General features: G+C 41.0%; 1 protein-coding gene across 2 annotated transcripts in view; it reads right to left on the minus strand.

Annotated features, from left to right (window-relative positions):
- Nucleotides 1–88: 88 nt before the first annotated feature.
- Nucleotides 89–12,661, minus strand: part of stim1a (stromal interaction molecule 1a) — a 39,077-nt gene continuing 26,504 nt past the window's right edge. Inside the window, exons 8-13 of one of the 2 annotated variants that reach the window (XM_057350697.1) lie at nucleotides 8,802–8,979; nucleotides 5,038–5,205; nucleotides 4,666–4,766; nucleotides 3,718–3,947; nucleotides 2,188–2,251; nucleotides 89–1,364 (exon numbers count right to left, since the gene is read on the minus strand). In XM_057350697.1, coding sequence (XP_057206680.1) covers nucleotides 848–1,364; nucleotides 2,188–2,251; nucleotides 3,718–3,947; nucleotides 4,666–4,766; nucleotides 5,038–5,205; nucleotides 8,802–8,979 — 1,258 coding nt within the window. In that variant the 3' untranslated portion in view covers nucleotides 89–847. Of the gene's footprint in view, nucleotides 1,365–1,881; nucleotides 2,252–3,717; nucleotides 3,948–4,665; nucleotides 4,767–5,037; nucleotides 5,206–8,801; nucleotides 8,980–12,661 lie in introns of both variants that reach the window. The other variant, XM_057350696.1, reaches the window with a different exon arrangement.

The following is a 12,661-nucleotide window of genomic DNA, read 5'->3' on the forward strand; positions in this document are numbered from 1 at the left end:
TGAACTTTCCCTTTAAGTCAAGGTTGAAGCATTTAGTTATTTTAGCTCTTCTTGTTTTTACATCGAGACTTTTTAATTTCATGAGAAATCACTGCAAGGTTTTTAATGAAAGAAAAAGTGAAACAATCACATTCATGTGCATATTCACAAACCACCTTTGCATTTTCAAAATGATTTGGAATGATCTAAAAATTTCAAATCGCTTATTTTCCGTCACATCCCAGAAATCCCTGAAGCCGTGGAGATACGTTCAGTGGCTCCATTTGTGTAAACGTTTTAGCACGTGTTCCAGCATGTTCTCAATTTCCAATTAATCATCATTCAAAAATAGTGCAACATATTTAAGGGGGTTTCACACCGACAGTTCAGCCCTTTTACAGTTCTCACCATTGACTAACACTGACCGAGGAGTACCATAAAACTTTCAGACGATTTGTTTTAACCTCAAAGGAGAGAATGTGCTGATAGAAACAAAAGAACCAGGTTATTGAGTTTAAGCAAAGGGGAACAAGAACCAAGCAAACATCTAGGAGCATTCAAAGTTCAAACAAACAAAGGTGAAGACATGCAAACTGATACAGATTTCACAAGGAAAGAAACGTCTATCGGAAGGAAGAATCCTTTGGAAAGTCTGGCACTGACTCCTGCTGAATAAATAATGCAATGCAAGCCCTATCGAAAAAACAGTCCAACCTGTTCCCACCCAAACAGATCGTGCTATTTATCCTAAAGTTCCTCTGATAAACATGTTTCTACGAAGACCTCGTAAAGGATTTTGTATATTGATTCATAGTAACAATAAAACGAAAAGAAACGGGGAAAACGATACAGTTGTCCAGTTCTGTCCTTATTTCTTCTGTTTTTTGAAGATCTTGAAGGTGTGCAAATGTTTCTTGCGGCCGGAATCAGTGTCTTCACCTGTAGAACCATTGTCCTCCTCTAGGGGGCTCTTTTTTGAGGAAATCTGAGGGATGCGACTTCCTGGCTTCCCGCCAGTCTGTCCGGTGGGGGGCGGCGTGTCGGGTTCGGTGGAGTTCGGGCTCAGGGAGCGTGAGGATTCCGACATGGACATCGCCATCTGCGAGCCTTGGATCTCGCTCATGCTGGCGGATTTCTCAAAGCTGGATATCTTCTTCATTAATATGGGACTATCAGGGACTCCGTCGGGAGAGGCGCCTCCGTCTTGGACGCGGTTGCCTCCGTTGGGCGTTTGAGAGTGGGCGCCTTCCTCAGACCGCGAGTGGGGGCCGTGCAGGAGGGAGGTGGGCTTCACGGGGAAGGATTTGTAACTGTAGGATAGACGTAGTTGCTCGCCGGTCTGGGATATACAGAGGGAGGAATCGGAGTCGGAGCGGTTGAGGTCCCTATGAAAGAAATGGTGAAATTAGCATTGAGAAGATAAAAAAACAGTCCAAAACTATCTATGACTCTTTCTCCTGTAGAACACAAAAGAAGATATTTTGAGAAATGTCTCAGTGGTTCCATACAATGGAAGTCAATACGGGTTAAGGTTGTTTGGTCTTTTGTGTTCTGCAGAATAAAAAAAGCCAGTTTTGAAATGACATGAGGGCGAGTAAATGATAAAAAAAATGGGTGAGCTATCCCTTTAAATAACGGTGAACAGATAAAACCAAAACTACCACAGCAAGAATGCAAGTATTAAAAATGGTTCAAAAGTGCAAAAGATGCAAAGAAACATCATGGCACAGTGCAACAGGAAAGTCCACAGCCAACCCATAGTGTCATTATTACAAGTAAGTACAGCCAATCACAGCAACAAAGAGCAAACCCAGCAAGTAATAACTCTCAAAAGTGTGAAGCGTTTGAGATAAAAGTGTTAAGTGTTTTTGGACCCAGTCCCAAACGCGTGCCAAGCGATACCCGTAGCTGCCGGAACGGCGGGGGTGCTGAGGGCTGGTCTCGTACGGGAGGTCTGGGATGGTGTCCATGGGCTGGAAATGTGTGGACTGATAGTGGGATGAATGAGGGGCGGCAGCGTGGACGGAGGAATGGGGAGCGTGCGATGACAAGGCGGAGTAGATGGCGGGATGAGACACAGCAGAAGAAAGCGGAGGCAGTCCCAGAGCGTCGAACTGCCCGAACGAATGGCTGAGTGTCTGCCGCAGCGCTGCCCTAGATCTGTATGAGCTACCCTCCCCTTCCGGCCCGTGACAACTCTCTACCAACCTCTGAGAGCCCAGGGCCAGCAGCGGGTCGATGTGCCGTTGACGGAGTGACATCATACTGGGAGCTGTGGGGGCACAAAACAATAAGGTCAAGCGGAGCAGTAATATAAAGCATGTAATAAGACATAACGTGCTGGGTGACGGGTGGCAGGCTGGAGAGGATACAGTGAAGAAGAAGGGTGACACTTAGGTGCTCGGAAAGATAAAAGGTACAGGTGTGTATAACTCAACGGCTTTTCAGGTGATTGAGCTGTCACTTTAACAGATCAAATAGTGCATATTTCTTTAAAAGTTGCTAAGATCCCAAAAAAAACTACTGAGCTATGCAATACATAAGATTTCATGCAGTCTGAATATTAAAGATTGAAAGGTGTTTTCTGTCTAGTGCCCCCTTGTGGTAGGGTTTATGGGCAGCATATTGCTTTAACAGACAGTGGTTTAAGAAGACAAGAGGACTTGGGAAGAGGGCATGGTAGTGTAGCCCACCAGAATACTTCCAAAACGTTTGGCAGTCGGAATTCAAAGACCACAGATCGCTCGCTCGGCGGCCCATTAGCCAGGTTGCATCTGGAGGGGTAAGGGGCAAGGGCAGGGTGCGACTGTTAATAAGTTAAAACTAGGACTACACAGATGTCTACATACGGACATGTTAAAACAACGCTTCTATTCTCCAAAAGGTTCATCCTCAGAAAAACAGTTCATCCTAAGGCAACTATTCTAAATAGGTTCTGTGAAAGTATTTTTTTGCAAGAGCAAATACAAGCAATACAAATATCAAACTTAAAGGTCCAGTGTATGAAATTTAGCGGCATCTAGCGGTGAGTTTGTGAATTGCAACCAACGGCTCACTTCCTTTTGAAGCACTACGGTGGCTGACACAGAACGAAGATGTTGTCACGTTTTCACTTATTTGCCGAAGGAGATAACGTATTAACGAAACGAGCAGAAATAGCTCATTATAAGGTAATAAAAACATAACGCTTCATTATATAAGGTCTTTATACACCTATGAAGACATTGCATTACTGTTAGTAGATCCTCCAAAAATTACACATTGGACCTTTAAATACACATTACCCAATAAACACCACTTTTATTTCATGCTTTGCATTTGGCAAGACTTTTTATGGGTTCTTTAAACATAACATCACAAATTCATTTGATGAATTACAAAAATCAGCTCCATTTCAAACCCAGAGTGTAGCCTTTTCATAAGATTAAATACAATAAAACAGATCTGTACAAAAAGTGCTATTATGCATATATTTTGAAATGCCATTTCAAAATATGAACATGTGATAGCAATGCATAGTAAATATCCCAAACTTCTCCTTGATGTAATACAGACCTGTAGATGGTAAAAGGTAAACAAGAGTGCACTGCATTCCCATACAGAAAGCTTTGGTTATGGAAGATGAAACAACGGGTCAAAGCGAGGGGTTTTTGGTTTTGGCCAAGACCCCTTTTGCATGTCTGTGCTTGCCCTTGGCGGGCGGGGCTTTAGGCCCCTCGCTGTCTGGCGAGCCCTTACATTGCAGGGTTCCTGGTGCCACTATGTCCTCATCCATGTCATCCATGTCGTCAGACATGAAGTGCTGGGGTGTCCCGCGGCCGCCCATGAAGCTTGGGTCCAGGTTGAGGGCCGAGGCCAGAGAGGGTAAGCCTGGGTTATGGACCAGCGAGAAGCCCGTCAGCATCTCGATCTGCTGCCAGCGATGGAGTCTCTCTCTCAGGGCTGCAGTGACCTCACCCAGTGCCTGCCTAGAGGTGGAGAAAAAATATGGGATAGGTGAAATCATTTTAGCTGGACCAACCCAGATCTTTAACCCAGTGATTCCCACAGTTACAACTACAGAACCATAGTACAGAACATCCGTACTGAGAGCTCGCACACAGACTCACACCGAGCACATAGAGAAAGGGTGTCATAAGTCATTCGTTAAGTCATATAAACTCGATCAGCTTCTCTGTCAATAACATCTGTGACAGTTGACGTTTAGGCGGAAAGGCAAGTATACGAAGGAACGCATATTGAGAACACCGCCACGTTTTAATTCGTTCACTGTCATGTGAGAGAGAGGCGCTGTCGAGGCGCTGAGCGCTCGCAACTCTACAATGAATTAAGCTGTTTTAAATAGTAAAATGAAAATGTAAATAGGAATCATGAAAAATTATTCATGGCAGCCAGTGTTGGATAGTGTGGCCGCGACGAATAAATCAATATGGGAAACAGACAACACAATGATATGTTGTTATGAGAAGTAGCCAAAACATTTTTTTTTTGGTTCGTTTTGAAACTATGGCGGCACAAATTAGACTATGGCGGCGTAGTCTAATTAATGAATGGGAAACACTGCTTAAACCGCAACACCAATTTGGTCAAAAACTTCAAAAAGTGTTTCTTCATTCCGCTGCACTATCAAAAGCAGTTTACGAGTTTGCTTAGAGGTCGTTTTCAATGTCTGCGCTGCGGACTCACTTAGCTGCCAGTATTTTGTGATCGACATCATCCAGTGAAGAGCTGTGTGCCACATGAAACGTCCCGAACAAAGTGTTTCTTTTCTTCTTGATCTTTTCTGCCTAAAAAAACGAAGAATAAAATTTGAAAAAAATGTAATATTAAAAATAAATTAAACTTTTTATTTACTTATTTATTTAATTTTTTTTTAATTTATTCATTTAATAATTATAATATATATATATATATATACATAATTATATTACTTTCAATCTTGCATCACTGATATAATCTTGAAAATATTTTTTATAAAATTAGTGATAAAAATCTAGTGTCTGGTACAACAAAATTGCTTTATGCTTTTGGCCAATGACTCCATCAGATGTTGCTCACCCCCTCTTTGGCCACCTGCAGCTGTCTCTCTGCGTTCTGTTTCTTGATGTTGTAATACTGCACCTCCACCTCGTGAGTGAGCTGCAACCACTTCTGCAGAGAATCTGGAGGAGACCAACTGCTACGAGACTCCAGCTCCTTTTCGGCTTTCTTCAGAGCCATACGCACCTGCAGGGGGTGCCACACACAAAATAGAGCATCAAAACTTAGTCAAGTTTCATCATAAACAAATGCTGGGATCAGTCACTCAGAAACATTAGGATGCAAGTAAGAAGGATCTTAAATAGGAAATCTAACATGGGCAAAAGCAGATTAATGTTGATGGTGACGACTCTGTGGAATAAAATGAAATCAAATGTAGCTTCAAATGTGACATTCAACCATGTTCACTACTAGGAATCAGAGCTGTCACGATATCTGATTTTCACGATTTTGTGGCTAAATAGTTCACGGTAACGCTATTATTATGACATCTCGGAAATTTAAAAATAATGGTTTAAGTCAAATACATCTATTTATTTTGTGTTTTCACTGCTTTTGGCCAAATATTAAAACGAAACACTCAAAATACGAGTGTAGGGAGGCTTATGTATCTTAACACAATATCAATAATCACAGTTATCTTCCATGGACCATGGAAAATAATTAGAAAAACAAAACCATACTCAATAATACATACAAAAATAAAAAACACGACCGTCATGGAATACTGCCCACACGACACTAGAGGATCTTAAAAAGCTAGAAAATTACAGTACAATGAGCCAAACAGACCACTGAGCCTGAAATAAAACATTGCAGTACAGTCCTTAACCTTCAAACCTCTTGTTTTTAGCCCTGATTTACATACGCAATTACGACAATTAGCTCATTTCTATGACTCATTTTCACAAGCTAATGAGAAAAAACAGGATCAATTACACAGCCTGAAAACATTTGGTTGCAACAATACGCAAATTATTCTGCCACAAATAAACCTAACAGCCCAATTCCACCTAACTACGATAAACACAATTAATCATATCTTTCATTATAACGGTAAATAAACAGACCTCATCCAATAAAGCACAAGGAGGGTGGAGAGGGCCTGAGGGAATGTGGCGAGGGGTCAGAGAGCCAACAAACTCTGTGTACGGACGGACGCTAATGAGCATCATACGCACAGGGAATTTATACCTCCCCCTGACCCAGAAAACCCATTAAGCGATAAGGATTTAATAGGCCAACTTGGGGCGGCCCATGTAAAAACAAATCTAATTCACGTCTATGTCTGATGCTGGAGATGCCACTTGATGAAACAAACTGAAACCAAATACCACCGCAGGAGGATACCAGTTACAATTCTCTGATCTGGTTTGGAAACGGTTTATAGTATTAAAGTCCCAGTGAAATAAAAAATTACAATGCCTATTTTTTCACGAAATATTGCAGCGTTTATTGTAAATAGTTTATCAATGTGGGTCATTCTCTTTTTTTAAATTTGTGTGCCCTCATAATCTTTAGTTAAAGAGTACATAACATGAGATCATGAAAATTACATTTCATGCAGTGTGTAATGTTGCCGTGTTTGAAAGAAAGCAGTCTGTAAGCAGTTGTAAATCCGAAGGTGAATGAATAAAGTTATGGCTTGGAAAAAAGGGAGTCGTCACTAGTCCGATTCGCAAACCTCCGCAGATTTACGTCACTACATATAGTCCCCGCCTACGTTTTGCAAGGACTACCCGCAAAAACTTCACTCTTCTCCCCCAAACACTGTAGCTCGTGAGCCTCATTCGCGGTAGACCAATCACAGCAGACTAGACCATCTGACCAATCACATAGCGGAAAGGAGGGGATTAGACATATGAATCGCGGAACGAATCATTTGAGAGTCAGTCAAGAAGTATGGTAAAAGTAACTAGCTATTATTACAAAATAATAGTGTTTTTACACATTCTATGTGCATACTGTAAAGTTGTTGTTGGACACTCCATAAACCAAAGTAGGACCTAAAAATCCCTAGTTATGTACTCTTTAAAATCTGAAAATGCACTTCCTTCCTGTAATGACTCTCCATCTTAATTTATGTATGTTAGACGGTTTGGGCAGGCCATACGTTAACTCCTCCACTTCAACTGTCAGTCTGCTGCCAGTTCCTTTTCAAAATGCAACGGCTGTTTTCATACATCCAATCAAATCGCAGAGAAAGACGAAAGCCACGGCCACTATTTTTCTCATTATAAATTCCATTTCACTCGGAAATGAGTCAAAATACGGAAGTAAAAACGATCGCAACTTCCGTTTCACGGGGACTTTAATAAAGATACAGCAGAGAAATGCCCTGGGAACCATTCGTAACACCCTAGCATCACGGCAACAAGTTTTGCAAGGGCGGGCAATCAAGCACTGACATTTTCTAAAGAAAAAATCCTAAACAGCGTTACCTCAAAAAATGTCAATTGTGGCTTAGATGCTGAGCAAAAATGAGGGAACAATTCTGAGCCTCTCATTCGAACTGACATGCAAAACCCGCATCACAGAGGAAACGTCACCATTTATCACGAACAAACTAGATGGAGGTATTGACTCAGAAACAGTTTCAATATTGACAGTGCAGTGCGTCATCTCTAACATCCACACACACTGTACTTTGGCAATGTTCTTACAAAATGTCATCCTTTCTGCTGTATTCTTTTTTGTATCACATCCATACACCGTAAAAATGATGGCCGACATGTTCCCATTCACTTCCACTGTAGAAAAATGAAACTATAATGTCCGAGATATGGGCGCTGACAAACTAAAACCAAACTTATTAGAAAAACGAACACTTATATTATAGTATATTTAAGTGCAGATGGATTTTTTTAGTTTGCCGTGATTTCTGTTCGTTTACGTGGAGAGGGCGGGGTTAATGACATACACTGTAGCCAGCCACCAGGGGCAATCAAATTCACTTTTCAGGACCAGGGGTGCCTCACACGTCCTGAAAAGTGAAGCTACCGGCTCTTTGACCGTCCCCTGGTGGCTGGTTGCAGTACAGGCAATAAATCCCGCCCTCTCCATGTAAACAAATAGAACAGGAGCCAAACTATAAAATCCAATTACACTTCATATTTTTTTCCCCAAAGATGTTTCTGTTATTTTAGTCAGTTTTTATCACGTTGATGTATGTCCAAGTGTTCGTTTTTGAATAAGTTTGGTTTTAGTTCGTTATAAGATGTTATAAAAAGGGCTTCGTTTACGATTGAGTCATCAGGGAATATGGGCGGGACCTTGATCCTGCGCTGCACTTTGTGCTCACTTCTGCGCAGACTCTGGCTCCACTGACGATTCCTTCTGCGCAGGCCCAGGCTCCAAACTGACGTTTTTGCGTAACATGTCAGCGCCCATCGTCGGACGTTTTACGCTCGATTCATTACAATGAAAGGAAGCGGCTTCACCAGGTCTATCTTTTTTACAGTATATGTTCAGGACATGTGAAGCACGCCTGATCACACCAGTGTTCATTATATGAAGAGAAAAAACAACCAGCAAGGCTGGTAAAATGTCATTCGTACATGATATTCTGAGTTTTTAAGCTTTCAAATAACGTTAATCAAATAAATCAGCCACATTCTTTTTTTTTCACAGTCTTACCAGGGATTCCATGTACAGTATACACACACAGTCACATGCGACCTATCTTTAAAAGCCTAAAGGCCACATCTGACATGGTCTTCATACTGGAAGCTACGGGATCTACAATATGGGGTCTCTTTTTCTCCGTTTCTAAGTGGTCTCACCTGCTCAAGTTCCTCCTCGGCATACTTCTGTCGGCTCAGCTCATTTTCGGTTCCCTCCCGGAGCCCCTTCAGCCTCTGCGCCTCCTGTTTGGCGGCATTGATCTCGTCTCTGAGCTTCTGCTCCAGGTTCACCTTCTCCACCTCCACCGAGCGATGCTCTTCCTGAGCGATCTGCAGCCTGAAGAGCGACAGCAGAGAAATGACACAAAATAAACCAAGAAACTGCACATCGGCAACAAACACAAACATACAGGTATACAGCACTGGAAAAAGTAGACAAACTTTGTGTAATGTGTTTATAGTATCGCAGACTGTGTTAAGATTTTTTGAATTTATGTAATCCTCAAAGATTGGTTTTATTTTATAATGTGTCTGAGTGCGTATCTGTGTGGTCATGGTCAGATAAGCATTCCACATTGGAGCCGGAAACGACATCTAAAGCAAACCTGGGTGGAGGGGAGGAGATAACAAACGCTGATGTCATAATGACAACGGAGAGGCGACACTAGGCTCCCTTAATCACGATAGGGATTAACATTTTCCTGGCGGCTGTGAGAGGATCCGAGGCCCTTGATTTACTCAGTCGTGTCTATATAAAACCCAAGATCAAGCTTCCTTTAAGGGAAGAGGCTTTGTCAGTCTGTGAGCTATACTCAAGGCATGTCATATGACAAAGTTCAGAGACTGAGAAAATATGAAGGTCTAGATCAGTGGTTCTCAAACTGGGGGCGGAGGCCCACGGGGGGTGGGGGGGGGTTGGGGCCAAGATGGATCCATGGGGGACCCAAGATGGATCCATGGGGGCTACAGATTTTGTGACATTATATGAAATATGGAAATTTATCTTAAATTTTATGCAATCAAACATCAGAACAATAAGACCACCAACCAAAATAATTGATGTTCCAGGATTGTATAACTGATCGTGTTTTAGGTTTAATTAAAATTCTAAGTTTAAGATTATAAAACTTTATTTGGGGGGCGGGAAAGCGATGCACAGTACAAAAAGGGGGCCAAAAAAGAAAAAGTTGGAGAACCACTGGTCTAGATACCACATGACTAAACCTACCCCGCAGCTGAATTACAGATCTGACACCAGTGAATTGAAAACACATGCATGATATATACATAAAACTACCATAAAAAAGTGAAGGTTCACAGAGTTGTTTTTAATGATTTGAAAAACCTTAAGGCATGTCTGAATGTTTGAAATTAGTTACATGGAGAATGATTTATGCTAAGATATGAGTTGGTTGATACCTTAAGTACATTGTTGCAGATCTGATGCAAAGAACGGCTTCTTTTTAGATGCTTTAAACAGAATTCGTTTAGATTCATGAATTATTTTTGCAAATTCAAAGCCAAAGATGGCTACTTTTGAAGATGCTTAAAAATCTGAATTCATACAGATACAAGTCTACATATGATGTGCAATTCGTTCAGAATCCTACTGATGATCTTTTAACAAGATGAATAGATACGGTTGTATTCCCTATGAAGTTTTCTTCCTAGCCAGCAGAGGGCAGACAGAACGCTTTGAAGATGACTAAATGCTACAACACTCATCCACCAAAACAAGCAACAGCACCTCAGACTTTAAGCAAGCATAAACGTCTCAAGTCAAATAAAGTAATTTTTCAATTTCTGCTTAAGATTAAGGCCTAACAAGAACTGTAATAGGCTAGCCACCAACTAAATGAATACAGCATAATCACAATGAATCCATTTACATTTCTTTTCTTTGTTCAATATTGATTTAGTTCAGCCTTTTTGTAAATAAAAAAGATCCACAATCTTTGCAAAGGACTATTGTTCTCTGTTTACTATACTCGTCCCTTTCAAATGACACAATCCTTTGTGCTGGATAAAGTACCAACTACTGCACAAAGACAACAAAACACAAAAGGACCAACAAAAGACTAAACTAAGCAATGATTAATTAAACCTTTGCTTTGATATTCTTCCTTCCATATATACGTGCTCTTGTGGTTCACTAACGCATACGTCAGGAATTTTCGCTCACAAATGGACTTGGAGGGTCAAACAAGAGAACGAGAGAAATCTTTAAAAACGAGAGTCATTTGAGTTGTTTCAGAGATGAGAACAATACTTGGTAGTTTCTACTGCTTTTGCCTCTCTATCGCCATCTCTGTTTGTAACACAGAAGTGCAAGTTACTGTACATACTTGTCCTTACGTGAGTTAAAGACAAATGCAGTCAAATCAACATCTTAATTTATAAATAATTATGCGTTTACCTTGGTGAACAAGGGGAAGGAAAGGACAGTTTCAAACACAGATTTTTTTATAATTGTATAAAGTACAAAATTCATTTTTGTTTTTAAGTTTTGCAGCTTTGAACTGAGATTCTCAAGTTAGTAAACAGTCACACACCATTACACGGTTTAAGAAGTGTGTGATTTTCTTTTTAAATAACTTTTTCTATGGTATTTTGTCTGACATATGAGAAAATGGGTGGAAAATGACCTATAGACCAAAGCAATATTCAGAAATTTTCACCTTCAAAATGAAAATTTCAAACCTGTATGACTTTCTTCCCAAAACACAAAAGAAGATATTTTGAAGAATGTTGTTAACAGCTCCCCATTCACTTGGATCGGCTACAATAGAAGTGAATGGGGGGCTGTGCTGTTCTGTTGCCAACGTTTTTCAAAATATCTTCTTTTGTGTTCTGCAGAAGAAAGAAAGTCATACAGGTTTGAAGGGCGTGCAAATGATGACAGAATTTTTCATTTTGAAGGTGAGCTACTCCTTTGTGGATAGGCGGTATTGTATGCACCTATCCAAAACACGTTAGCAACCACATAGCAACATGCTAAAAACATCTCTACCATTTTCTTAAACATAGTGCAGGACATTCCATTTAAATCAAAAGCGATTGCAGCATTGCAGCATAGAAAGGGCAGGCGACATTACATCTTATTTCTGATTCAGAGAGAACGGGCAGGGAACCGATCGCTCGTGTGGTAATTTGGCAGCGATTGAGGAGCTTGTCTGGTGTGAAATGCATGAGCACACCTACACAGGAAACTGTTGGAAAGCCTGACTCAACTGCCGTGGCCTTGATAAGCCTTCACAATACGTTTAAAAAAACAAGCCTACATAAAAACACTACAGTCTGTTGAATTTTTTTTCATCTACGCAAATGCAAATTATAACATCAAAACACATTTACGTTTAAGAAGCGAGGTCCCACGAGAAGCCGCTTTTATGCATGACACAATGTTGGCGTTTTTTAGACTTTATTTTTGTCCCCGAGTTCAAGCAGATGATTCAAAATATCCGGGGTTAATAGCCTCCCTCAGGGGCGACCGGAAGACCACAAACCTCTCACCCACCAGCCACCAGAGATGTGACCCGGTGGTTGTGTTCGAACACAAAATACGGGATGTCCTCCACTGTAACGCACACACACCCTGTAAATAGTTTTCATTGCCCCGTCCTCTGAACGCAATCTCTCACTTCATTCACATGTTAAAGGGCCAAATGGAGCCACAACCGTCTTTTAAAGGTGACAGACTGTGTGTCTGTACGAGGGCTTTGACAGGAAGCTAGAGAAAGACAGTCGGAATTAAGAGGGATTCGAAAGATATCCGCATTGTCCGCATTTCAAAACATATGACCAGACACGTAACGGAAAAAAGTCCCACAAAGAGGAAACAACACTTACATAAACTGGTGGGCATCTTATCCCTGTCGCATTTATGAAGCCTGGTGAAATGAATTTAACATTCAAGAACTTACTGCATCAGCCTCGATTCTTATAAATTTAATTGACATAGGAAGTGACTTCTGATGTCTCATCATCTAAAATTTATAGGAAGTGGAAGGGCAGTGTTG

Source organism: Triplophysa rosa, linkage group LG14 (assembly GCF_024868665.1).
Source record: "Triplophysa rosa linkage group LG14, Trosa_1v2, whole genome shotgun sequence".
In the NCBI taxonomy this organism is placed as follows: Eukaryota; Metazoa; Chordata; class Actinopteri; order Cypriniformes; family Nemacheilidae; genus Triplophysa; species Triplophysa rosa.